At 49.7% G+C, this 27,572-nt stretch overlaps 1 protein-coding gene across 3 annotated transcripts in view; it reads right to left on the bottom strand.

Annotated features, from left to right (window-relative positions):
* The window catches only part of gria1a (glutamate receptor, ionotropic, AMPA 1a), a 53,362-nt gene extending 29,188 nt beyond the window's left edge, over positions 1–24,174 (bottom strand). For all 3 annotated transcript variants that reach the window (XM_084699142.1, XM_084699143.1, XM_084699144.1), the window contains exons 1-4: positions 24,093–24,174; positions 23,738–23,872; positions 8,072–8,311; positions 1,284–1,468 (exon numbers count right to left, since the gene is read on the bottom strand). In XM_084699142.1, coding sequence (XP_084555268.1) covers positions 1,284–1,468; positions 8,072–8,311; positions 23,738–23,872; positions 24,093–24,174 — 642 coding nt within the window. The remainder of the gene's footprint in view (positions 1–1,283; positions 1,469–8,071; positions 8,312–23,737; positions 23,873–24,092) is intronic.
* Positions 24,175–27,572: the final 3,398 nt, after the last annotated feature.

The following is a 27,572-nucleotide window of genomic DNA, read 5'->3' as shown; positions in this document are numbered from 1 at the left end:
CCTCCTGTAAACTGGTGAAAACTGATGCAATAACCTTAACAGTGGACACCAGGACATCAATAACGCTCTCACACACAAACACACACACACACACACACACACTGGAGGAGGAGCTACTGGGTACATAGGAAGAACGCGCGCGCTTGTGTGTGTGAGGGCGTGAGTGACTGTGTGTGTGTGTGTGTGTGTGTGAGGGCGTGAGTGACTGTGTGCGTACGCATGTTTGACTCTGCATGCATGTGCATCTTTATGCAAGCCTGTAACTGTGTGTCTGTGTGTGTGAGTGGGCTGGTGTGTGTGTGTGTGTGTCATTAACAGTGGTGCCAAGATCATCCCTCCCCGGGCTGCAGAGGGGTGAGTAAGAGCAGCTTCTGCCACAGAGGGATGGCTGGCTCCAAATGTCAGAGCCGTGTTATTTACCTCCCCGGTCCCTGGGCCCATAGAGACCAAACACCATGCAGGACGGCCCCTAGGCCCCTCTCTCTCTCTCTCTCTCTCTCTCTCTCTCTCTCTCTCTCTCTCTCTCTCTCTCTCTCTCTCTCTCTCTCTCTCTCTTTACCTGCTTGCTTGCTTGCTTGATCTGTCTTTCTCCTTTTCCAGATATTTTTTCTTTCTTTAGCTCCCTCTCTTTTTTATGCTATATCTCCCCTAGTTCTTTTTGTCCTCCCAACTATCTTTCTCTTCTTTTCTCGCTCTCGATTTCCCTCATGGTCAATCTCTCCATCACATCTATTCCATATCTGTTATTTGCTCTCTCTCTCTCTCTCTCTCTCTCTCTCTCTCTCTCTCTCTCTCTCTCTCTCTCTCTTTCTTCTCTCTTTCTCTCTCTCTCACTTTATCTCTTTAAGCTCCCTGTCTCTCAATCTTCTCCTCGTTTTCGTTCTCTCCACTCTCGCATCTGATAAGGAGCCAGCAAAGCTGTCCTTTGGTCCTTGATGGAGAACGGACTTTTATCGTGTCTGTGGCCACCAGAACAATCTTATCTCCAACAACAAGCCCGGCTGAGGCCAAGTTCCATTTTGTCTTCAATTTTTCAAATGAAGTACAAAAAAAAGAATCTGATTTCACCACCCCTTTTCAAAGAAACCGAAAACTCCATTGACTCCTGTTGACTTTGTGGACTGTTGCTTTGGATAAAAGCGTCCGCTAAACATATACATTTTGTAGATGTTTTACTCAGGCTGGAGAGCGGAGGGAATCTTGACTCGAGGTTCTCCCCCAGCACCTGGCCTTACCCACACCAGAGGTGTGACCCAGGTGACACTCTAAGGTGACCCAGGTACCTTTTTGAGGATGTTGGTGAGTCTCTCGGTCTCGCAGTCGATGATGATCTGGCCCTCCTTCCTCTTGTCCAGGTCCTGGAACACCTTGAGGAAGGAGGCCTCCGTCATGCTCTCCACGTTGACCGAGGTCACCAGCCAGCTCCTCTCGGCCGCTGTGTCCAGAACCTTCTGCAGCACGGACAGACCTGCAGGGAGAAAGGGAGGAGAGGTTAGGAGGCCATTTAATGTGTTCCAAACTTGAATTATTCCAGTCCATTAGACAAGTTCAGTCTACTCTAGTCCGGTTTGGTCCAGACCAGCCAAGTACCATCAAAGTTTCTCTTAATGTTTACTTTCATGTTCAAATCCACTTGTGTGTGTGTGTGTGGGGGGGGGGAATCGGAGTGTGTATATCCTACAGTCTTGTATTCCCTTGCAATGTAATCAGGAGGCTGAAACAGCTGTTTGGTGATTGAAGCATTCTTCCGGATAAACACCAACACAGCGAGCCTGTGAACTGCGTCTTTCAGAGACTCTCTTGTTCATAGCCGTCCAGCGGCTTATAAGCCCGAGGATCGTATCCAGACATCCTATGACAATGCTTGCCGAGCTGTCACACACATCCAGCACATCTGCAGACACTTAGACACACACAACAGCATTGACACACATCCATCTAAGCCCACGCTCACACGTACACACAAACGCAAACAGACCATGAAAGCCACCAGTGGAACCAGATTCCTCCGAGCAGCCAGTACAGAGGGCTCACTCCATTATGCTGTCACCATAGGCTGCTAATGCACTGAAGCACCAGCCAATCCGGAGCAGCCAATCGGCTGAAGGCGCCACGCTGAGACAGGAAATAAGAGGCGATTAGAGGGAACATCGATCCCGGCTGCAGATTTACACCGCTACTCCCCAAACACACCGGTGGACCAATCAGAGTCCTCCTCTGGGCCACCGGGCACAGCTGCTGCAGAACGTAAACACTGTGCCGGCACAGTCGCAGAGCAGGGGTAGTTACCCAACAGATCCATGGCAATTATACGGGATTAGGAGACGAGCTATTCCACGTAGCTGTGTGTCAGCTCACCAGAGAACAGGCGAGGCTTTGTGTTTTGGTTGCATGCACGACATCCTGGACGGTTGCTGGGAATGGAGACGGTGGCAGTGACGGCCGTTGGAAGTGATGGATGGCGGGACGGGGGGAGAGCTTAGGGCGGATGTGCTTCTGAGAGGTCTGGAGTGGTTTACACCACATGGTAAACGCGGCGTGATAAATCCACCATAAATCTGTAGAAATCGGGTGAATTTGTCTTCAGCGGAGAGGACAGGAGGAGGGGAGCGTTCTGCCAATGGCCTGTCCGTCTGACACAGTGGGAGGTTCAGTCTCTGACAGGTGTTAGCATCGCCCTAATGAACGACCTACGGGGGAGGATTCATGGTGCATCTGGTTTTGCCCCCTGGTCGCTGGCGAGGGGGAGGGAGAGATGGGATGCAGGGTTGAAATGGATGCAAATCCTCCATCAGGACTATTCAACCTGCGCTCACCAGGAGTCATCTGATGAGTGTTTCATTGTACGATACATCACCAGGAATCTTTGTTATGTATTAATTCAACCAAATGTCTCCATTTGTGTTTTTTTTTTACAATTGTGACCATTACGTATAAGTTGCAAATATTTAAATCAGTTTACTGAAATGAAAGGAAAGCAATTAAAATATGTTCCATATGTTTTGAATCTGGACCTAGGTAAAGGAAAGTATACTGTATTTTGTTTAACACCCTGGAAGGATACAGAATAAAATGGTGTATACTGCTATAGCATACACATATACTGGATATAGGTATACGCTGTACATTTCTGTTCATTTTATGACTGTATTCTGTAATGGCATATGGTCAGATATGACAGCTCTTCAGTGTTGCGCTTGGCTGAATAAGGTTGTCCTTGGTACTGACAAACGTGATGAGAGCAGGGAAATCAATGATGGGCCCCAAAACGGGGAGCAGTCAATCATATCCTGGTCTGAGGCCGTCAGGTTATGTCACACAGACAGTGGAGAGCTTCCTGGTGGATTATTTAGACCAGGGGTGACAAATCCTGGTCCTCAGGGGCCACTGTCCTGCGTGTTTTAGATGTCTCCCTGCTCTGGCACACCTGATTCAAATGAATGGGTTGTTATCAAGCTCTGTGGAAGCCGGGATTTGAATCCCCTGATTTAGACAAACTCTCTGGAGGTTTCAGAACCATGGACAGGGCTACAGACGCTTCACTCTTTTTTAAATGTTTCCAACTTAAACGTAATGGTCACAATTGTAAAAAAAAACACAAATGGAGCCATTTGGTTGAATTAATACACAACAAAGATTCCTGGTGATGTATCGTACAATGAAACACTCATCAGATGACTCCTGGTGAGCGCAGGTTGAATAGTCCTGATGGAGGATTTGCATCCATTTCAACCCTGCATCCTATCTCTCCCTCCACCTCGCCAGCGACCAGGGGGCAAAACCAGATGCACCATGAATCCTCCCCCGTAGGTCGTTCATTAGGGCGATGCTAACACCTGTCAGAGACTGAACCTCCCACTGTGTCTGACGGACAGGGCATTGGCAGAACGCTCCCCTCCTCCTGTCCTCTCCGCTGAAGGGAAATCAATGATGGGCCCCAAAACGCGGAGCAGTCAATCATATCATGGTCTGAGGCCATCAGGTCATGTCACACAGACAGTGGAGAGCTTCCTAGTGGATTATTTAGACAAACTCTCTGGAGGATTCAGGACCATGGACAGAGCTACAGACACTTCACTCTTTTCCAATGAACTGTAGCTCAAGTCTCTGTTTATGTAGGACAGCATCTTCCTTCTTTCCCTTTTTCCCTTTCCCTTCCTTTCTACCGTACCCCCTCCCTCCCTCCCTCCCTCCCTCCCTCCCTCCCTCCCTCCCTCCCTCCCTCCCTCCCTCCCTCCCTCCCTCCCTCCCTCCCTCCCTCCCTCCCTCCCTCCCTCCCTCCCTCCCTCCCTCCCTCCCTCCCTCCCTCCCTCCTCTCCCTCCCTCCCTCCCTCCCTCCCTCCCTCCTTTCTTCCTTTCTCTGGTCCCTCCCCCCCTTAGTTGTCCCCCACCCTGTGGCGTCTGCACCCTGTGGTGTCTACACCCTGGTCAGCGAGTGCCCGGCCTCCTTGAAGCTCTGTCCTCCATCAGAAGTGTCCAGGAGGCTGACGCACCAGAGCTGAGTGAATATCTGACAGCTGCGTACATCTCACTGGTAAAAATAGTTCTCCGTCCGTGAGGAGAATATCATGATGGAATCCAGCCGGCATGATGAGCACTCTCCTGTCTGCAGGCTCCAGGACACATGGTTGCTTCTGCGTGTGAGGCTTGAAGGCAGAGGAACGGGGATGGGGATGGGGATGGGGATGGGGGGGGGGCAAACTTTTAGCGAAACCATTTCCTGAATATTGTTTACGGTAGGTTTAATGGACTTTCAAATGTGTTGCGTCCTTCGGCGGTTTTTTGAAAATAAAAACGGGAAGCACTCGAAGTTAACTGCTGCTTGTCGGAAGACCGGTGAGACAGATGTTATCTCGGGGGGGGGGGGGGGGTTGGGAATGGGGGGGGGGGGGGGGAATTGGGGAGGGGGGGCAACAAAAACCCCTGAGAGAGCAGGAAAATGATGGCCACCCTTACCTAGATTTATCACTCTGTCACCCCACGCGGCTGGGGAAACACTTAAGATGTAATATTTATTAAACCAAAAAAGAAACACACACTATCAAACGATAAAAGCTTTTTGGCTAGGTGAAGGCAGTAGCAGAAATGTTTGCATTCAAATAGAATGCGAGGGTAAAGTAGTCCATTCAAACATGAGTCTAGCATACACACCTACCCACACACACACATCGAGGTTTCCGCAATCTCGTCAAATGAGCCTAATCAATGAAGAGGCACACAACCTCAACAGTGCCTGAGTGCCAGTTTCAATACACACACAGACAACATAAAACACACACAAACCTTCTCTGACTCATACACAAACAAGGCACTAAACACTGATTTGTCTTAAAGGCTTAAAATAAACCTGTGGGATGGACTGTTGCTGTGTAGTATCCAGGCAACAGGGACCGCTGGTATGGATTCCAGCAGCTTCCTTCCCACCACTCACAGTGAGGGTAATGACCCCTATACACTCACTCTCACACACGCACAGAAGACCAACACACACAAACACACACACACACACACACACACACACACACACACACACACACACACTGGGGGGAAATGACCCTGCAGAGTCATACTGGACGATGAAGGGATCTCAGGAGATAAAAACATCAATTGGAGAGACGCGGGTCTCCGGTTGTCATACATCACAGGACCCAATCCTCTCCGTGAAATGGCTCCAGATTCAATCCCATTCCGTTTGAACTGACTGACTGGCATGGTGACAGTGAACCCAGGATAATAGTGTTGGTCAATCAGGCTTCATTCTGATGCTCTGAATCAAGCTAACCCAGTGCATATGCAGGCAACTACTGACACACACACACACACACACATAGTAACATCCCATACACACATTGCAATACTAACACACACACACACACACACATGCTCTGTGGTCATGCTTCAACACACACAACACCTGGGACAGATGGCACGGCATTATGGGAAGGTTGCAGCTGACTGGCTATGGAGGACTGAGAGGGGAGATGGTGGGGAGGGCAGGAGGAGGAATGTAAAACACACCTGGTGTTGACAGGTGCATCATTCTCTGGCTGTGGATTTATGCAGGGATGGTGAAAAGAAAATGCTCAAATTGTACCCAGCAGTGAGTTTCTCCACCAGCCCTAACAGTGTGTTGTGGTGGGCTGACCAGTTAACAGCTAAAAGCAGGCCACTGTTCTCCTCATTGTGGAATTAAGCTGACGATATTTCTGTCCTTGTGTGTGTGTGTGTGTGTGTGTGTGTGCAGGTGTGTGTGTGTGTGTGTGTGTGCAAGTGTTTGTGTGAGTGTATGCAGGCATGTGACCTATGTCAATGCTAAGACTCTGGTCCAGAATAGAACACTTTTCATCTGAGTACAATGGCTACTTTTGACCCCGTTGCTGTCGCTATGGCAATAGCAGAGTGGATAACAGTGGTTGGTATGACGACAGCTGACGACTAATGAGTGCCTTGTATGTCTCAGTGCTGTTGAAGCACGACAACTACTTCTAGTGAACTAGACCTTCAGGTGCACTTTTTTTTAAATTAAGTTCCAAATCACATTATGTAATTTAAATAATTGTAAATTTGCCACTTAAGCCACATGGTTATAATGTATGCTTGTATATGTACATAAATGTACACAACACAGGAATGATTGGATTCAAGTTTTGTAGTACGTGGTTATTTAGCATGTAATCAAAATGCATAATTAAATGACAAGGCTGCATTTGAATGTGTACACAATTCAATTAGGAAGTGACTCACTTGCATTATTACTGTGCATACTGTGTATACTTCTGTTGGGAAAATTGAAGATGTAACACATCTATCCTGTATAAGAATGATTCTGTGTTCAGCATTCCTTGTGTGTAGAGAGAGGCCTACCCCCAAATCTGGACTTTGGGTAACACTAGGCATATGTAAACAAGGAGACCTGGGCTGACCACTCTCTCTTACTGGAGAGGCCATAAAAGATGTCTGGCCTTATCTGTGTTGGGTGAATCATGTGGTCAAGCTTACAGGGGTCAAAAGGCACACACACACTCAAACACGCACGCACACACGCCCGCGCCAGGTCTATGCAAGGAGCCAATGAAGAAGAGCCATGGAACATTTGCATGCCTTTGTCTTAACCAATGACTGTAAAGAGCGGTTCTGCTTAAATAGCTAGCTAGCGCAACATGCTAGCGGACAAACTAGTAGCACAATGGCGTGTGATGTTTTTGTCTCCTTGTGGGCCGGCCGCAAGCAATAAAGCTTTCTTTAACTTGTTCACCGACTGACTGTGCAATGCTTGATATTAATATTTCTGACAACTTCACTATGAATACTTGTGCCATTACAGTGTATACTTGTAATATTACTGGGTATGCTACAATTGTTATTATATCAGTACTGTGTATATGATGGGAGTTTTCAGCGAGACTTGACATCTCTTTTCAAGGTCACTAGGTGAACTTCACACTGCTCTATATGTAGGTGTTGAAGCCTCTCACTTAAGAGCCAGGAGACAGTAGCTAGCAGGACCGTGCAGAGTTACCATGGTGTCATGTACTTGTTTACTACAATGTGTATAAGTCACTCTTTAACCGACTCACTTAATTCCCCCGACCACCAAGTGATGGTTATTGATGGATTAGGATTCCCGGCCGCCTACTAATAAAACATCTGGTCAACCATTTTTATTGATGGTCTCAAGTCTTTCCACGGTCGCCCACTGAACACAGTATACTCCTCTCAACAGTATTGTTGTATTATTGTATTATTACTGTGTATACTTGTATCATCACTTGCATCATTCCTGGGGATACATTTTTTTAAATTTGTATGCATACTTATAGTATTGCTTTGTGTACTTGTCGTGTGTATTTTTGGGACCATTTGAGATGGATTCTTTTCATGGACATGTCATCGGGGCTGCTTTGACATTTGCGTTTCCCTTTGGGGGATGAATAAACCTGGACCGTATCATATCCTAACGGTTACAATGCCACTCAATCCCTTCGGAAGCATCCGGGCGTCAGTTCAGAACCGGCGCTTTCATTGGCCGACACAGACGCGTGCCCCCCACCAGGTGTGGCCAGCGACTCACCTGAGTCGGAGCTGTACATGTAGACGAACTTGGTCCAGCGGTAGTGCTCGACCACGCCCACCAGGGCGTCCTGCAGCTCGGGCCGCAGCTGGATGACAAACTGGTTGGCCGTCTCGATGGGGAAGGAGGGCGTGACGAAGCACACGTGCAGCGCCCCGCAGAAGGACATCAGCATGTTGACCGTCTTGCGGTCGTACAGGCCGATGATGGCGTACACGCCTTTGGAGAACTGGGAGCAGACTGGGAGAGAGGGGGGGGGAGGGGGGAGAGGGGGGGGGGGAAGGGGGGAGGGGAGGGGGGAGAGGGGGAGAAGGGGGGAGGGAGAGAGGGGGGGAGGGGGGAGAGGGGGGAGAAGGGGGGGAGGGAGGGGGGGGAGGGGGGAGAGGGGGAAGAAGGGGGGTGAGTGGAAGAGAGAAGGGGGGGAGGGGGGAGAGGGGGAAGAAGGGGGGGGGAGAGAGAAGGGGGGGGAGAGGGAGGGAGAACAGGAGACATACGGTGAGTCTTAGTCATGTTTAATTATCCAGCAGATGACTCAAATCTCGAATAAATCACAAAATCAACAATTACCACACCCGTTACATGAAATGGGACTTCTGCAGAAGAGCTGCTTCGGTACAGATACTATATGTCTACGAGTATGTCTCTCCGTCCGCCTGCAGCATCAAGTGCAGGTGGGAGAAGAGAAGAGCAGAAGAAAGGAGAGGCTAATCAATGCCTCCCCCGAGATCTATTGCCCTGACAGCAGGTGTCCAGCTCCTCTCGTCTCATTTCTTCCCTCTCTCTCTCTCTCTCTCTCTCTCTCTCTCTCTCTCTCTCCAACTTCCTCCCCCTCTCTCTCTCTCTCTCTCTCTCTATTTCTGACTCTCTCCCTCCTCTTGTTTACGGAGCCACTCCATTCGTTCAGAGCCTCAATCATTGTCACCTGCTCCCTTCCCTCGCTGTCCTCCTCTCCTCCCCCCCCCCCCCCCTCTCCTCTCGGTTCTCGTCTCAACACACCCCCTCTCCATTCTCCACCTTTCTGCCGATTTCTTCTCTTGAGACAAAATGGCGGTCATCCGTTCTATTGGTCAACCCCCCCTCCCGCGGGGTCGACCTTGCCCCCCTCATGCGCCCCCGGTCCGGTGGCTCTGCCACGGCCCCACTGTAGCAGAGCAGGGCTATCTTTGCCCTTGCAGGTCCGAGGAGGGTTATTTTCCGCTGTGGCCGCGGGCGGGCCTCACGTTTCACTTTATTTACCAAACAGATTGGAGTCCCAGTCTGTCCCCTGCTCTGGGCCAGTTCACAGCCAGGGGGCGCGGGCTTCCAGAGATGGGAAGGCTGGGAGAGACAGAGATCAAAGATGGCCGCCACCCAACCGCCACCGACTGCCTCGCTACAGACCAGCGATCCCCCTGGCCGCACGCACGTGTGTGCGTCAGAGAGGGAGAGAGAACGACAGAGACAGAGAAAAGACATGGGCAGAGAGGGACAGACAGAGAGAGAGAGAGAGAGAGAACGAGAGGGAGAGACAGAGAGAGAAGGAAAGAGACAGAGAGAGGAACGAAAATACAATCTCTCCCTCTCCATGTACCCTGTGAGTCACCTCACTTACAGCACAACCTGAAATAGCCATTTTGCACCTCGCAGTCCAGAGCCAGCTCTTGATATCCCAGGGTCAAAAGCAGAACACGCTTGCTGGAATCAGCTTCAGACGTGGAATATTTCATTTCGTTAACAGTTCACCACCACAATCCATTATCTCCTGCAACCTACTTTCCTAGCCCTGACACCCTGACATTCACCCGCAACTCATCTGTTGGTGTGACAGACGTTTGGTTGAAGCACGCCATTTCCAAACCCTCAAATTGGACTTCCGGAACAAGCAGTGTTTCTACAGAGATCCACCATACCATGTGTCATGTGTCCAGATACTATGGTACTACTGTACTGCCAGGATGGCAGTCATGTAAGTCACAGGCCCTCTCCTGCTCCTGCTGAGATAGAGACAGGAACAGCTGGCATTGGTGTAACTCTCCTGGAGCGGGGTGGGTGTGTGTGTGTGTGTGTCGGGGATGTGGTTGTTGAGAGGGGGGAGGACGGTGAATGCCCTTCCCGGCGAAAAAAGGAACTGATTTGAATATAATTGATAGTGTGCGAGGGTGTGCGCCGTGTTAGCACAGCTAACATCGCGTCTCGCGACAGAAAAGGTCAGACGCAAGGAGAAGAGCCGTCCTGCCTGAACTGCCCAAACACCTGGCCACTCTGGCACCCCGTCTCGCCGTGGTCGCCCAGGCATAGCCGGACCACCGTCTGTCTGTCAGCCATTGGTGGGGGGAGGGGCGGGGCAGAGCCGTCATTGGCTGGAAAAGGCTGTGGGGCTGACGGAGGGAGCCGCCCCCGTCGCGTGAGGGGGAATTGCTGTCCGAGTCTTGCGGTTGCTCTCCAGTGACAGGCCGGGTGACAGCAGATGTGATGCGAGGCAGCGGGGCCTACTGGGAAGCTGAGTTTGTTCTGAAAGGCTCGCGCTCTCGTCCGAGGCCGGGAGAGAGGCTCTCTCCCACCTGGCCTGCATGTCAGGTTACCTTGTCATGTCTGATAGGCCTTTATACATCCCCTCCACGAAGACAGCAAAGCAGATGAACAGCCTCGCTGTGTGGAGACTGAAGGGAGGCCACGGCAGATGCCCTCGTCTCGGCCCGGACCCTGCCTGTCTCCTCTCCGCTGCTCATCTCTGACAGAGAGAGACAGGGAGAGCGAGGAACACACAGGGAGAAAGAGGCAACAGTGAACCTGCCAGCCTCTCTCATTCCATCGAATCTCGTACGGCCCATCCATCTTGGTTTAGGCTTTTTTTGTGTGTTGGTTTTACAAGCTATGCCACAGAGTGTGTTACCAGACGTCCATGAAACTGCACCTAAACCAACTTAAACCCTCATCAGGCTAGGGTTGAGCCACAGAGCCCCCTCCATCTGACCTTCCCTCCCGAACACGGCTGCTCGCGACGGCACGCGCCGCTCACGGCTGTGTCTTTGGCGTGGCCTACATCTCTCCTGAAGCTCCTCTCATCCCTCCTCGGGGAGAAGGGAGGAGCCCAGCGTGTGTGCCGTCTGATTGGCGGAGCGTGCCGACCCGAGGGCCAATCAGGGGGTCCCGGAGGGATTGTGATTAGCATCGTCAGCCGAGCGCATAGGGTAGACCAGTCTAGCACTTTGTCTCTCATCCTCCCTATCTCCATCTCCATCTCCTCCCACTCCTCATCATAATCCCCCTCCTCCCTCTTATTCGACCTCCTTTCTCTTCTCCCCCTCCCCTACAATTACATGATATGTCGCACCCCCACCCACAAGCACACACGTTTGTACACAGTCCAGAAATGTACCAACGAACAGCGTGACTTGGAGAGCACGGGGGGGGGGGGGGGGGGGGTCCACGGCAACCACGAAGCAGGGGTCCGACAGGCAGGGAGGGGAGGGAGAGGGAGCGTGCCGATAGGCTGGATGAAGGGTCTAGGTCACGCATACATGACGGGTCGTCTGTAACAACCCTCTCCACCATTAGACGTTATCCGCACGTTAACAGATGACACAGCGCTCGGGAGGACAGGAGAGCTCGTTCCTAATAGGTCAGAGAGCTTCCTCACGCAAACTGAATCAGGCCGCTGTCTCCTGTTTTTATAGGCTGACCATCGCTTCTAGCAGCTCTGCTCTCCGCAGTGTTCGAGACACCGTCCCTACCATACAGTATATATGGCTTCATGTCTTTCTGCGTGTGTTCCAGGAAGCCTATCTTAGTCTCCCCTCTCTGTGGACACATAGAGAGAACTCACATCCAGTTAAGGGTAGAAGAGCAAAACGTACTACGAGAGAGAGAGAATTCAATACCAGAACTGTATTATACATACGCTATGTATATATTTCAAACTAATAAGACATGTACTTGTGCTTTGATTCTCTGGCACATTTCGAAGTTTTGAGTGAGGAGTTCATTATCGGCTATTATATGTAATGTGGCCAGAGTCTTTATTTCAGATTCTGGGTATTTAATGTATGTATTCAGTCAATACACACTAGTCATTAAGTGAGGCATTAAACTGCTGGAATGAGCAGTCCATCAGACATACACACACGCACAGACTCTCTTTCACACGCACACAGACACAGACACATACACCGCACACACACAAACGCATTCATGCTAAGTCATACACACGCCAATCTTGAACTCAACACAAACATAAACACACACACACACACATCCACACACACACACACACAGACTCTGTCTGTTCCTTCTCCCAACAAGCAATGTCAATGCAGAACACACATAAAACAAGAGTATCTCATCAAAAAACGTTGTTCTACTGATAACTTAAAGATGAATGAAGTCCTGACAGCCAGTGTCATTCATGTTTCATGTGCAGGATAAATAATGCTGTTTCAAGCCACCAACTGAGGCAGAGCAACAAACCGACAAAAAACAAGTGACGCCTTCAAGTCACAGCTGAATTCGTCTCGCTAGATCCAATCCAGACAGCTGTAAATAAGCTAATATCCTCTTCATGGGATGTTGACCGTGGCCTAACGACTGGAGCTGTCAGATCCTCGCGGCCCCTTCTGGTATCGCTTTCAGTGTTGGTATGCTTGTCACGGAGCGCTTGTTTTGTGTGTCAGGCCGGCTAATGAGGGCGGCTCCAGTGGGTGTCCCAGCCAGAAGCAGCACCAGCGGGGTGAGGGGGGTCAAGTCGCTCCCCCGAAGGACTGGGGAGCCCACCAACACACACACACACACACACACACTCGTACACGCGCAGGCGCACCACACACGCGCACACACATGTACATGAGCAAGACTTTGGCTCCTCCCTCATGTGTGGTTTCTGAGCGTAGGCCGTGTGTGTTGTAAAGGGGGGGGGGGGCATGTCCAGTTCTCGCAGGCTTCGTTAGTTATGCAAATGAGAGGCTTGACGCCATCCATCAACAATGCACACACACACGCACGCATGCACTCGTCAAAATAAACACATCCACTCCAATACACGCTCAATCAAAGTCGCGAGTACACACACATGCATACACACGCGCACCGTCGACCCCTCCTCTCACACTCCAGACCCTCTTCTATCTCATGAGGTTGAACACCCGCACACCCGCCCACACACACACACGCACGCACGCACGCACACACACACACTGGGCTGCTTTTGAAGAATCCCTGAGGTGATGGGTGAGAGAGGCCAGCTCACTCAGCAAGCCCTTCCAACACAGCGTGAGTCACAAACTGCAATCTATCTCCGTCTGCTGGCAGCGAGGACACCGAGCTGGGGGGCTGGAGCACACGGCTCTGTCTGTGTGTGTGTGTGTGTGTGTGTGTGTCGTGTCCGTGTGTGTAGGTGAGTGCTATATGATTGCTGCATGTGTATGCGAGTGTTTGTGCGTGTGTGTGCGTGTGCGCGCGTATTTGCTTTCAGAGTAAGTGGACTCTTGGACGGAATTCAAATTCAATATGGACGCGGTTAACTATTTAGCCTGTCCATGAATCACATCTGGAGCCATTGTTTGACGTGGAACATGCAGAACAGTCGAATGACTCGATTTCAGCTTGTTCACACGGAACAGACACGCACGAGTTACAGCGTCCAATCTCTCCACAGTCTCCCTCTGTCACCAAAAAGAATGTGCTAGAGGACTTTCAGTGCCGTGGCTGTGTTTCTCTGTATGGGGGCGGCAGCACTTGGCTTCGCCTCGCTGCCTGCACCGCATCCCCCCCCCCCCCACGCACCCATATGCCCCGTAGAGAGCAGGGAACTCTGGTGCTCATGGGAGATTGAGTGCCTGTGAAAGAGCAGTAAAGCACTGACTTGTGCCTCGCAGTGTTTGTATGTGTGTGTGTGTGTGCTGTGTTTGCATGTGTGTGTGTGGGTGTGTGTGTGTGTGTGTGTGCTGTGTTTGCATGTGTGTGTGTGTGTGTGTGTGGAGAAGAACAAGGGAGGGAGACGGGAAGGAAGTAAAACAACAAAAACAAGGAGAAGAAGCCTTGATGAGGCCGAAGGAGAGGGGGATTTAATGAGGACGTGAAAGAACTCGGGAAAGAAAGCACTCGAGCTTCAGTAGTATGATTCTATGATGCCTCATAGAATCAAAATACCTTATCACAGACAGGTGAAAATTGGAACTCATTGGAGGCTGTGATGTTTGTACTGTGTAGAAAGGAACAATTTGGTGGTATAAACAAGCGCCCCTCTATGTCAGAATGTTAAACTAGAGACAAAACAGCTTTAATGAACGAGCTGGATCACCCAAACGTTGAGGAAGGATAAGATGCTGTCGATCCCAGTGGGAAAAGCAGCCCACACACACACAGACACACACGCACACAAACGCACACTGTGAACAGCGATGCTGCCCAGCAATGCTGACCAGCCAGCCAAACAGTCCTGCGGATTAATGTCAAGGAGCTAACAGCTAACAAGAGATTACATTACGCTAATGTGAGGCCAACGCCAAGCTAACAACAGGCTAGCCAGCCTTCTCCGGCCTCCTCCAGCCTCAGATGAAGGGAGGAGACCCGCAGGAGACCGGTCGGGCTGCTGGGAGGCAGAGGGGCCGAATTAAGGTTGCATTAGCCTCCATTAGAGAGAGAGACAGAAAGAGACTGCTGGGAACAAAGAGAGCATATGCCAGCCTAGAGGTGGGACTGCACACTGCACTGCCTCCAGCTCTATTTCTCTCTCTCTCCCTCTCCCTCTCTCTTTTTCTCTCTCTGATTGCCTTTGTCTGTCTCTCCGTCACACTCGCTGAATGGAGGAACAAAACATCTTTAAGCATAATGAGCCCAGTAAAACAATGAGCTGCATCCGGTACTCATTTCTCTCTCTCTCTCTCTCTCTCTCTCTCTCTCTCTCTCTCTCTCTCTCTCTCTCTCTCTCTCTCTCTCTCTCTCTCTCTCTCTCTCTCTCTCTCTCTCTCTCTCTCTCTCTCTCTCTCTCTCTCTCTCTCTATGTCTCTCTGCTGTCTTTCCAGACCGGCTGTCTCTCTCCCCCTCCAGTCTACCTGTGCAAGTCATCAAGCTGGTTGAATAAACCTGGGCAGCGGGTCAGAACCTTGTCCAGACAAACAGTCCTGTCAGGAGCTACAGGCACCCCAATTATCCCCCTCTACAGTACCCCTCCGTAATTATCCCTCCATCTGCGCTGCATCATGGACAGGTGCAGGGGGAAGGACCCACTCACTCTGTCTACCAGACACGGGAAGGAAGGAGGGAGAGGATGGAGGGGTGAGGGAGGGAGGAGAGAACGGACAGGAGGGAAGGACATATTCTTCACTTTCAAACCTGTCCAGGGGCCTGTAGTGAGAAGCAAGTTCATCGGGTCCAGTTTAGTTAGCTGGCTTTATTGAGACTAGCAAATGCAACTGGGCTATTAAGTGTCATGCAAAGGATGTTGGTTGCTCCTTCTGACCAATTACAAACAGTCTACCAGCACCGCATATTTTACACAAGATGAGCAAACTACAATATTAAACAAATATGAAGAATTCTGAAATACAATCCAAGCTGAAAGCAACACCCATGACGCTGCCAAAGGCCGGACGGAAAGCAGGGAAAAAACGGCAGACTGTGTGAATGCATTAGTTCATTTATTACTGGTCCGTTGTTAAAGCACTGGTAGGCCTAGATCTGACCATCATTTGATGTGTTATCCATGAAATTCATGTTTAAGATACACAACAGAGTTAAATGGTCTTTTGAGCAAATACAAAACCTAATTCAAACCAAATGAATAGGCTTGCTTGTAAGCAAATCAACAAAATCACAAAGTCAACAAGTTAGTAATAAGCAGTGCTTTAATCAGTCTCTGTATTAGGATAATATCAGTATGTAGGCTACAAAGATACACTTCAGGCAAAGCCCATGTGTTTTGTTGGACTCAATCTATTTGCGCACCGAGATCACGGGATTTTCTAGAAACGATACTATTTTCCAAGAAAATGGATGGGTCAGTAGGCAGTGCTTTCCTACGCGTTGATCTGTTATCTCGACCATAACCTGCTCCGGGGCACATTCGGTCTGCAGCATGAATCACCATGGCGGTCTACCCTGGCAAGAAGTCAACTGTTGTCATGACACTGAAAACCCAGAGTTAAACCTGAAGTCACCTTGCTAACCCCAAATACTGCTTCATAGTACATGCCCTTGGTGTGTGTAAACCAGAGCAAAATGACATGGGCTTTCACACTGGCTGTTTGACATGGAACACATGATCTCCCCCTCTCTCTTTTCCTCCATCTGTGTCTCTCTCTCTCGCTCTCTCCTTTCCCTTCCTTCTGCGACTTTCTCCCTCAGTCTCTCAGCGCTGCTGTGGTGACAGAGCTCTCAATAAGTGTTGGATATTCCTGTGTGTGTGTGTGTGTGTGTGTGTGTGTGTCTGACAGGATGTGCGTGTCGCTGTCAGAGTAAGGGCAGATGCGCTAAGTGATGCTACATGGCCAAACAGTGTACATTCTGTTGTCTCATTAATGTACACTACACGGGAGATCACCATGTATGACTGAGACAGGGGAGAGCCAGTCTCTGCTTGTCTCCCTTCAACTACAACATGACAGCTGCCTTTGTCTTACACACACACACACACACACACACACGCTCACCCACCAGAGCCAAAACACTTATCAATCCCCCAGACTCATTTCACATTACGCTAGTCAGAAACAACAGTGTGTGTCAGCGCTCGGCTGTAATGGAGGCCGACACGTGAGCTGAGCCCACACAAACGGCAGAACAGGCAGCTTTCCCTCCCTGTCGCCATACCGGCCCTGAGAACCAGCCCTGAGACCCAGCCCTGGGATCCAGCCCTGAGACCCAGCCCTGAAAACCAGCCCTGAGACCCAGCCCTGAGACCCAGCCCTGGGATCCAGCCCTGAGACCGAGCCCTGGGATCCAGCCCCGAGACCCAGCCCTGAGACCCAGCCCTGGGATCCAGCCCTGAGACCCAGTCCTGGTGTCCAGCCCTGAGACCCAGTCCTGGTGTCCAGCCCTGAGACCCAGCCCTGGGATCCAGCCCTGAGACCCAGCCCTGGGATCCAGCCCTGAGACCCAGCCCTGGGATCCAGCCCTGAGACCCAGTCCTGGTGTCCAGCCCTGAGACCCAGCCCTGGGATCCAGCCCTGAGACCCAGCCCTGGGATCCAGCCCTGAGACCCAGCCCTGGGATCCAGCCCTGAGACCCAGCCCTGAGACCCAGCCCTGGGATCCAGCCCTGAGACCCAGCCCTGGGATCCAGCCCTGAGACCCAGCCCTGAGACCCAGCCCTGGGATCCAGCCCTGAGACCCAACCCTGGGATCCAACCCTAAGACTCAGCCAAGTAACCCAGCCCTGGGACTCAGCCTGGGCAGGCTGCCAAGCAGGGGCTGATGGGCTCAAGGTGATAGGTTGGGCGTGTGTGAGGGTTAGGGGTTACACATACAATTACAACAACCCACCCCCAGTATGTGTGGGGATGTCTGATTTTACACATGTTAGGGTGCGTTTGTCATTATTTACACAATGTGTGTTGCTCAACAATATTGCACATGCAGGCATATTTCTATATCTAAAGGGTAAAGGAAAAGGAGGGAAAAAAGAACATAAAAGAAAAGAGACAGAGAGAGAGAGAGAGAGAGAGAGACAGAGAGAGAGAGAGAAACAGAGAGAGATAGAGAGACAGAGAGAGATACAGAGAGAGATAGAGAGACAGAGAGAGATACAGAGAGAGATAGAGAGACAGAGACAGAGAGATAGACAGAGAGACAGAGAGAGAAACAGAGAGAGATAGAGAGACAGAGAGAGAATAAGAGAGAGATAGAGAGACAGAGACAGAGCGAGACAGACAGAGAGAGATAGAGAGACAGAGAGAGAAACAGACAGAGAAACAGAGAGATAAACAGAGGGAGAGAAACAGAGAGAGAGACAGCGAGAGAGAGAAACATAGAGAGAGAAACAGCGAGAGAGAGAAACAGCGAGAGAGAGAAACAGCGAGAGAGGCCCAAGAGAGCCGTCCCAGCAGGGCCCTGAAGGCCCACAGATCCAGAGTGTCCCTGACATTCAGTGTGATGGGACCCAACACAACACCCCCAGAGCCTGGGTGACAGCAGGCAGCAGGTCTGAAACGCCAGCTTAACCTCCACCCCCTCACTCCTCTCCCACACAGCCCAGCCGTGGCTCACCCTTCTGGGGCATTGTTCAACCTGGGAGGGGGGGGTGGGAAGTAGATCGACACTACAAACAGACCGGTCTCCCTCCAGATTCCCTTGGTAGAAGCGAAAACCTGGGCAGGGTTATTAATACATATTTATGCGTCTAACTCCGGGGAGTGATGGCTATGGATGCGCTGAAATGAATAATACATTAAACGCATGAGATGAGCCTGCGTATCCAGTAAGCGATCGTGTGTGTGTGTGTGTGTGTGTGTGACTCTGCACACGTATGTCTCCAACAGATGCAAAAGGTCTGCGCTGATAGAGGAGTCGCCAAAAGAGACTCTGTTTGTAATCTCACAAACAATCGTCTCTCTGAAAGAGCGAAGCGCTCGGCAAATGCTCCGGCTCCCCTCTCATGTCTGTGCCATCTGTACTGCATGCTGCATAGATCTACATAGAGAACCAAACAACACCCACAGAGGAGAAACAACAGAAGAAGACACACTATAGAGGAACACTATGGAAAATACGATAGAAGAAGAGACTCAGTGGAAAAAAACACTATAGAAGAAGAGACACAATGTGCAAACATTACAGAAACCTACCATAGAAGAAGAGACATTTAGAACCAAACCAGATCAGAATAAGGAACCCTACAGTGTGTCCCCTACACAACCAAGCGTCCTTCCCACCTCACCCCTAAACACAGTTTGTGATATCCCTAAGACATATCAGAGCCCTATGACACACACACACACACACACACACAATCATCTAGAGATCATTTGTCCACGTCTTCCAGGGCTGGGGCGGTCTCCTGTCCAGTATTGATCGCAGGGCTCTCTGTGTGGGCCTGGTCCATTGATCAGGCCAGGCTCAGAGCTCAGATCCTCCCTCACTCTGTTCAAACGTCCTTCTGAGACTCCAGACGACACACCAGATCCCAGGAGCTGTTCCACACACCATGATGAAGGGGAATAATGATCTCCTGTTAATAGTTCCCGCATAACAGAATGGATGGGTCTGAATGAAAAGACCTCAGTAATAACATTTTTTTAATGGATTTTCCTCCTGCTAGTGTTGTTTATTATCTATTGTTATTTCTTGGCAAATGTCATGTTATATGGGGGAACATTCCCCGGTGAATAACTGAATATGGAATGTTTCGACGCAGCATCACCAATGAGTAACCAGCGTTTCGCTAAAAAGCATCAATAATTCAAATGCGCAAACTGGGATGAACACCATAAGCCTAGCAGGGATTTGACATGGAAATAGCTATTTCTGACGTCCTTATTATAAGCCCAGTCAATAGTAGCTTATGGTAATGCGAGATGTAAGTGAAGGAGAGAGTGACTAACATGGATGTTTGGTCAAAGTCTCTGCACCCAGCTTTGTTTAACCCTGTTCATGTTCACTTTTGGCATACTGTCTAAAACATACATACACACACACACACATATGCACACGCACGAACATGCAAACACATTTACACAGGCACACTCACCCACATGTACAGAGGAGGTAACTCTGGCATTTAACCGATATTATTATGATTTAATATGTGCTGTATAACACACACGTACACACACGTACACACACACTTATACACTTATACACTGACAGACTCGCACGTACACACACACAAACACACCCCGGCGGGACAGGGCCAAGTTTCAGATGGGGCGTGCGAGGTAGAAAAGGAAGAGCAGGGAGGACGGTAAACAGCTGTGACACCGGGGTGTCAAGTCAGCTCTGCACCGCTGTCAGAGGCATTTCCACGCTGCTGATGACTCAACAGGAGGAAAACACACGGCCGCTAAACGGACAGCCATTTTCTTCTTCTTTTTTTCCAGTCAATCTGCCCCTCCCCTCCCCGCAACATCTCTCCTCCTCCGCTCCTGTTTTGTTACCTCTGCTTTCGTTATGCCCCCCCCCCCCCCCTTTCCGCCCCTAGCCATCCTACCTCCCCATTCTCATCCCTGCTCCCCCCGTCAACCCCAACCAGCAGGTGGCAGGGAGACGAGGATGCAAGGAGCGAGGAGGGGGGGGGGGGGTGGGGGGGGTGGGGGCACGGGAGGTGGTGGTTGGGGGGAGGGGGGAGATGTGAGGGAGGTGGGGGGAGGGAGAGGGGGAAGGCTGGAGGAAGTGGCTGTTCTGGTCATACAGGAGCCAGCTGATGGGGATCAGTCCCATCCGGAGTGCCATTCATCCCCGGGGCACAAGGGCCTATTCACCCACCCTGCCTTTCACACCAAGACCCCTCCTCCCCAACCCACCACCACCCTGCCTTTCACACCAAGACCCCTCCTCCCCAACCCACCACCACCCTGCCTTTCACACCAAGACCCCTCCTCCCCAACCCACCACCACCCTGCCTTTCACACCAAGACCCCTCCTCCCCAACCCACCACCACCCTGCACCCCAGAGCCCCTAGGCACATTCCCATCACTCACACAGGCACACACACACACACATACACACACTTACACGGGGGAATTCAGACACTCGCACAAAATACACGCACCATGCGACCATTCACAGGCCAACCCACCCGCCGGTTAACACAAACGCTGGACAAATGCCTACACACACACACACACACAGTGTGAACTCTGTGACTGAGGGCCACGTCCCAGAGTAACCCACCAGACCATCACCACTGTGAAATCAGCCTCTTCACGGACGGCCTCATCGCAAGCTACCCAGCACAAATTCAGGAAATACCCAAAGAGCTCGACGCAGGTGCCCTTGTCTCCCGCCCACGTCCTTAATATCCATGGCAACAGCTTTCCAACAACACCGCGTGCCAACACCTCCAGTGCCACCCGCCACTCGCCCCTGACCCCCCCCCCCCCCATCCCCTCGTTGGATGGTGGGTGAGACGTCACAGCCGACTGCTCTCCCTCCGCTCCCTCCTGGGGGCGGAGTGGAACACGCACACCTACACAATCTGGGAATCTGGCGTGGTCGTGTCAGACCGCCAGCCCCTCACCCAGCTCGGGCCCTCGGGGCGGACGAGAAGTCAAACGGCGGCCAGATCGCTGACGGAGACCGCGCGTCCACGCGTCTGAGCCGACGGCCACGGGCGACGCGGTGGCGACAGCTACCCCCCCGGCCGCCGCGTTCAGTCCGTGTAGGAGGAGTGCATTGGCAGCCCTGTTTTGCAAGGCCACAAGCACTGTTTGTCACCCCTTCTGAAGAGTGTAGGGGTTCTCCCAGTGGGAAGGTACTGCGGAGTATCCCATGACTGTGTTACAGCTCTGTGGGGTCCAACAGATGGGGGTGTTTACGCAGGAATACTGCAGAATCCAGTCTAGTAGCATCAACACCCCGGCACACACACACACACACATACATACACATTCCCAGCTGGGTTCTCTAAAGTTCCTACCTGCAGGCCCTGGACATTGTTCTAAAATACACTGCGTTTATTACTCCCATGACACGCAGTCATTTCTGGGTTGACTAGCCATACCGTCGTGTGTGTGTGTGTGTGTGTGTGTTGGTGGTGTGGGGAGGTTCTGTGCGTTTGCTTGTGAGTGCACATGAGTGTATATGTGTGGATGCGCGCACATGCTTGAGTGTGCGTGTGTGTGTGTTGTGGAGAACGGCGTCCTGTTCAGATGTGTGGTCACAACCACTGGCATCCTCCTCTCCACACGGTAGGGGAGATAGCGCAGCTGCTGAAAGCCTGCAGAGAGATCAGTGGAGCACGGACGTCCATGTAGCGATGTCTGCAGAGCACCGAGCTAAACAGGGGCGCGCTATCGCAGTGCCACAAAAGTCGTCAGAATCCTTTGGATTCCTTGTCAACACTGCTCAGCGGCAGACCACCGGCAGACCACCGTTTTCCTGTAGCATAATCGATGCTGAACAAAACGTGCACACATCCATAAAAAGAAATGATTAAACGACGTGAACTTTTAATGGCCCAGTGCTGGTGTGGGAATCCCTTAAGAACTCGAAACATGTTTGAATTGTACTAAGCCAGATGGTTTGGCGGTCTAGTCGATGACGGATCTTTCTTCTTTATCTCGGTGAGGTAGACCTGCTCACAGCTTGGCCCCAGATCTGAGGGAGCGCGTGACAAGCGGGCGGAAAATAAAGCTTTTTTTTGTCAAATTCCAGTCTTCTCTGAGGGAGAGAACAAAAACGGGATAAACGCAGATGTCACTGTCTGAAAGCGGAAACCGAAAACGCAGGTGACACGCGCATCACCGGTAGTGAAGAGTGCACGGTGAGGATTGTCAGGACGGAAAATCCACTCCGTGTGTGACTTCAGTCGCTTGGATGTAGGTGGGCCTCGTGCTATTCTGAAGTGTCACATGTGTAATGAGAGAGAGAGAGAGAGAGAGAGAGAGAGAGAGAGAGAGAGAGAGAGAGAGAGAGAGGGAGGGAGGGAGGGAGAGAGAGAGAGAGAGAGAGAGAGAGAGAGAGAGAGAGAGAGAGAGAGAGAGAGAGAGAGAGGGAGAGAGAGAGAGAGAGAGAGGGAGAGAGAAACTCAAGGGCACCTTTAGTCTTTAGAGCACACAGCCCGGATTGGAAATTGAGGGAGATGGAGGAGGGGGGGGGGGGGGGGGGGGGTGTAGGGGGAGAGTAGAAAAAGTAGACAATGATTTGCTTGACATGAAAGGACCAGAAGACTGGGTCGATTCCGTAGTTGACACATGAACAGGACAGAGGCGTCCTGACTGCCCTGACCCCAAACGTTCATTGATTTCCTGCGTGACCAATCAGCCATTAATCCTGTCTCGGATTGTCACCTTGCAGATTAAGTGCTCATTCATAAAAGACGTATGTACCATTATTCTGCCGAAGGTGAATGAACTACAGAGGTAAATACATGGCATGTTGCTTGTGTTAACAATTTAAAAAAGTGAAAAGAGATCCCCCAAAATATTACCTTGAGGGAACTGAGAGATAAAAGGAATAATTCGTATGACAGAGCCGAAACACCGTATTCTACACATAATATCAAACGGGAATGTTTTTAACACTCACATAAAGTAGATGGTATGTAGCCTACAGCGAAGAATAAATAAATCGGAACCATCGGCAAATCAGCGATGCTTTTTCATCGTTCATGCTGGCATTGCTGTTTACATAGTAGCAAATGTGAATCGTAGGGACTAATCTCAATTAATGAAATGCGTTGACATGCACATTATGCTCGCCTCATGCTGAAAGCAAAAGCATTGTGAAATCCCGTCACCGCTTTGTATCATCCTGTGCTGAAAAGACGGCGATGCAGGTGAGAGAGCACAAAGAGCAATATCTCTCCCACGCTAAAAACATTACAAACTACTGTACATATGGATTATTTTGCTAACTCTCACAATCATCAAATAGGCCTACAATACAAGATGTTGCAACTGATTTGAATATCAATATTGTTGAGGGGGGTGCAACAGATATAATTAAATCCAATAAATAATTATTGCAAAAATGTCAAAGTGGGTAGCTTTTCTCCAAGCAAAGAGTGATGGGACATCGTGTGATAAGTATACTTACAAGCATATGTCATGGAGAAGCTGTTTCCCAGCTTGACCATATCCACCTGGGGAACCAGTTTAGGGATATCCTGGTGATGCGTGAGCGCAAACCGAAACACCTCATATTCATGCGATTCGGTTGGGAATAATCCCCCTGTGGAGGACAGAAGATGTAGTTAGCCTTAAACAAAACGATGTCTTACACAACATCTTTATCAATAATATCATGTACTCGTTTGTGTGGTTTAACTTTCTAGCTGAAGAAAACGGTTCGCCGAAGGAACTTGTTGATATACACTGTGGCTCATGACCGAAAAAAATAATTCTAACAAATTTTGCGGAACTAGGGTTTTGAGTGAGTTTCCTTTTCCTACCTATATTGATGTTACTTGGAAAACTTGAACCCAAGCAAATTCCCAGAAAACTGGTGTAGAGGAGGGTGAAGCTTCGCTGCATATTTCCTTTTGCATTGGCGAAGAAAAGAAAAGCCGAAATCCAACCATAGATCTCTTCGTGGTGAGTTAAACCACCCTCCTCCAGTGCGTTACACTCCTATTACAGCAGCATAACGTTGATTGAATGGTGACAGACCAACTATCTTTGTGAGGGAAAGCTCTCAGAAAGACACTTGTCTCAGTCGCGGTCTCTTTCTCTAGTATCTCCCTCTCTCTCTTTATCTCCGGCTCTCCTCTCCTCTGCCTCGCGCGCTGCTGATGCTCGCGTCGCGTGTCCTCGGCTGCTATGATATTGCGCACGAGCACTACCCACAGTTCGCACCCATCTCCCAAGGGATGCGCGCGGTAATTCCGCTAGCGCACGTTCTTTTATCAGGCCTAGGGATACACTTAGTTGAAATGTTATTTTTCCCTTCGATATTTCTTTTGTTCCAGAAATATTTCATACTTGACTGGTCTATAGGCCTATCGACTCTCTAAAACGCATTACTAGGCAGGTTTTTGAACACACAGTGAAGACAAGTCTCTTGGTTAAGCCTATTTTGGCACAATCAAGTTAAATCCTGTGTTAAAAAATCCAAATCAGACAGGGTGATAAACCTTAAAGTTACAGTTTGAAGTGTCCATACCATAACCATTAGTAGCCTACCACCTGAGCAGAATTCTACATCATACTTAATTTGTCACAATTAAAGTCTTACAGTTTTATTAAAGGCTTACAACAGCTTTAAGCCACACACTATGGGCACTGATCTATATCCTCCTCTCTCCCACGCAGACATGCACTACAAACACTGACACACCAAACACACACATCCACACACACACACACAGGCTGGTGGGTAGCTGATAAGGGACTTGTAATCTAAAGGGTTATGTATTGTACGCTTCTACAGCCTAGACTAGCCATTTACCTCCACAGGAACACGTATAGACTCCTATGCTTTTAGGCCTGGGTTCTCTCTCCATTACCACACTACAAGGTTAAACAACACCTGATAATCACGTGGGATTGGTTGCAAACTACATTATGGTGCGCTGTCCTGGCACCTGTTTATAAAACCAAGTACGAAAATCCAGTTTTTGACACAATTAGGATTAAGGATAAGCTCGTTTATCAGACCGAGGCGAGGCACTTTTTCTCGCTAATGGTAAAATTGCTTTCTCCCGGTTATTGTTTCCAGAAAATGAAGGAGGGCATTAACATATTTACCCAGACAATGAAATTTAGGAGATTAGAGGCTTATGTTGAAGTAGTTTTCTCGTGTTTCCATTTTAACCAAAATGTTACTGATAAAACCATGTCAGGCTTTGAGCACTTCTGGCTATTATTCACCCACTGAAAATGAAAGAAAGTCATACATCTGGTTTACAAACTCTGAGGGACTCTTCAATAAAGACTAAAATGAGTTCCTTTTGTTTTCTTATCCAACACAGTGGAGATGTCATAATACAAAACAAAACATAAAGTAGAATAAGTAATATAGTAAATGGTGTTTATTTTGTTCTTGAGATGCATTCATCAGTATTTTAACAATGCCTGTTCAAGTCATTCAAACATAACAAATAGCTGTGTCCGGGTTTTAATGAGGCTTTGTTGTTGAAGTGCAGCGTGTCTCTGTGTGGTGAGAGACACAGTTGGTATGTAAAAGTTGAAATAATAGCCATTCTCTGCCTGTCACTTAGCTCCACAGCCCATATTTGCAAGATGGTGTCACATCGCCAAAGGCATTACTCAAGAGTGGGTTTTTTTCTGTCAAGGAAGCAAACAGGTATATAGATGGTGGATCAGGAGAATAAATACCACTGTCATCCAAGGCTCTCTCGGGAGCACAGCCAGGACTGTCAAGCACAACAGAGGGAGTTCAAGATGGAGGGAAGGTATATAGAAAGCGAGAGAAATGAAGTGAGACAGAAAGGTAGGCATTGTTAATAATGACCCAGGATAAATGTTTCCAACCTGATTTCCTTCACCAAACGGATAATGAAAAATTGAGTGTCTTATCACCGGTGTGGCGTGCTGAATGAAACGGGCAAGCAGTTGCAAATTAAGTGTGCGCCATGTAGAAAATTGCTAATGTAAACAGTGGTGCATCTCTGTTCATTTAAAGTTTCAGTCGGCTTCCTGAACATTGTGGGAACAGATCATCCTTCATGTCACACAGGAAGCCGAAATGTATGGCAACTTTGTTTTGCTTGTTACTCATTTTGTGTGGATACTTGAATTCCCACAGCTTTTCTTTTAGCTAACAGACAAGCAGTCAGACAGTCAGTCAGACAGACAGACAGACAGACAGACAGACAGACAGTCAGACAGTCAGACAGACAGTCAGGGTCAGTGCTGATCCTAGCACATTCGATGCCCGATGGCAAAGGTGCATTAGAGGGGGGTGCATATTGGTGTTGATCGCAATGTTTTATATCTGTTCATGCAGTTTAAGGCTGGGGAAATTGACGCACCCCTCTTCATGCCCCTATATCAATAACCGGCTCTGAGTCATGCTGAAAGTATGTCGGACTTGGGCCAATGCCTTGGAGCACCAAATCAATACCGGCCGGACCGAGCTGAAGTCGGACTTGATGTCCTCCTAGCATCTTAATTGGGATGAGCTATTGACGTGCTGCTTAATTTGTCGCCATTTCGATCGATTCGGGGCCCTCATTTTGTTTTGATCTCTTCTGGGGTGGAACTCTGTGTGTTGGAGAAGCAGGAGTTGGCATAGGGAAGAGGAGCAGCCATCAGGTCATGTGACCTGGGGAGGAGCACTCAGACCCCCTGGACTGACTCAGCTTGTTCCTATTCTGAGGAGACAAGAACCAACGTCTCCAGAACATTCTATTGTGGTTGTCCTGGACCTGTTGTTGTGCTTGGAACATGAGTCTGGACATAAGCCATTGTCTTTGAGACAGACAGAAGTGAGCACCAGTGTCGTGGAGAATTTTGCCAAAGCTTATGGATGCATCCATCTATCTGCCCTTTTCTGTCTCTCTCTCCCTCCACCTCTCTTTCTCTCCCACTCTTTCATTCCCGCTTCCCTCTCTCTCTCTTGCTTTATTCTTTACCTCTCTCTCTCTCCCATTGTCCCTCATTTTCTATACCAGCCTCTGCTCTCTCTCTCTCTCTCTCTCTCTCTCTCTCTCTCTCTCTCTCTCTCCTTCTATCATATGCTGGCTGCATAATTGCCTTTCCTCTCCACTGCCCGCGGGGGGAAGTGGAGCTTTCAGAATGTTACCGTGGTAATACTGATTGATGGAGTCGATACTAGTGTGGTTCCAGAACATCGAGCATAGAGCCGCACAGACATGACAAATTTCGGGGGGGAACAAATTATAATCGCTGGCCTCATGATGAATCCCCTCTGGGGAAATGGAAACATTGTGAATACCTGTGAACTCATG

This window comes from Hypomesus nipponensis, chromosome 1, assembly GCF_054491055.1.
Source record: "Hypomesus nipponensis isolate SF chromosome 1, ASM5449105v1, whole genome shotgun sequence".
NCBI classification, from domain to species: domain Eukaryota; kingdom Metazoa; phylum Chordata; class Actinopteri; order Osmeriformes; family Osmeridae; genus Hypomesus; species Hypomesus nipponensis.
The sequence above is the reverse complement of the archived record's forward strand: the minus strand, read 5'-3'. Positions and strand labels throughout refer to the sequence as shown.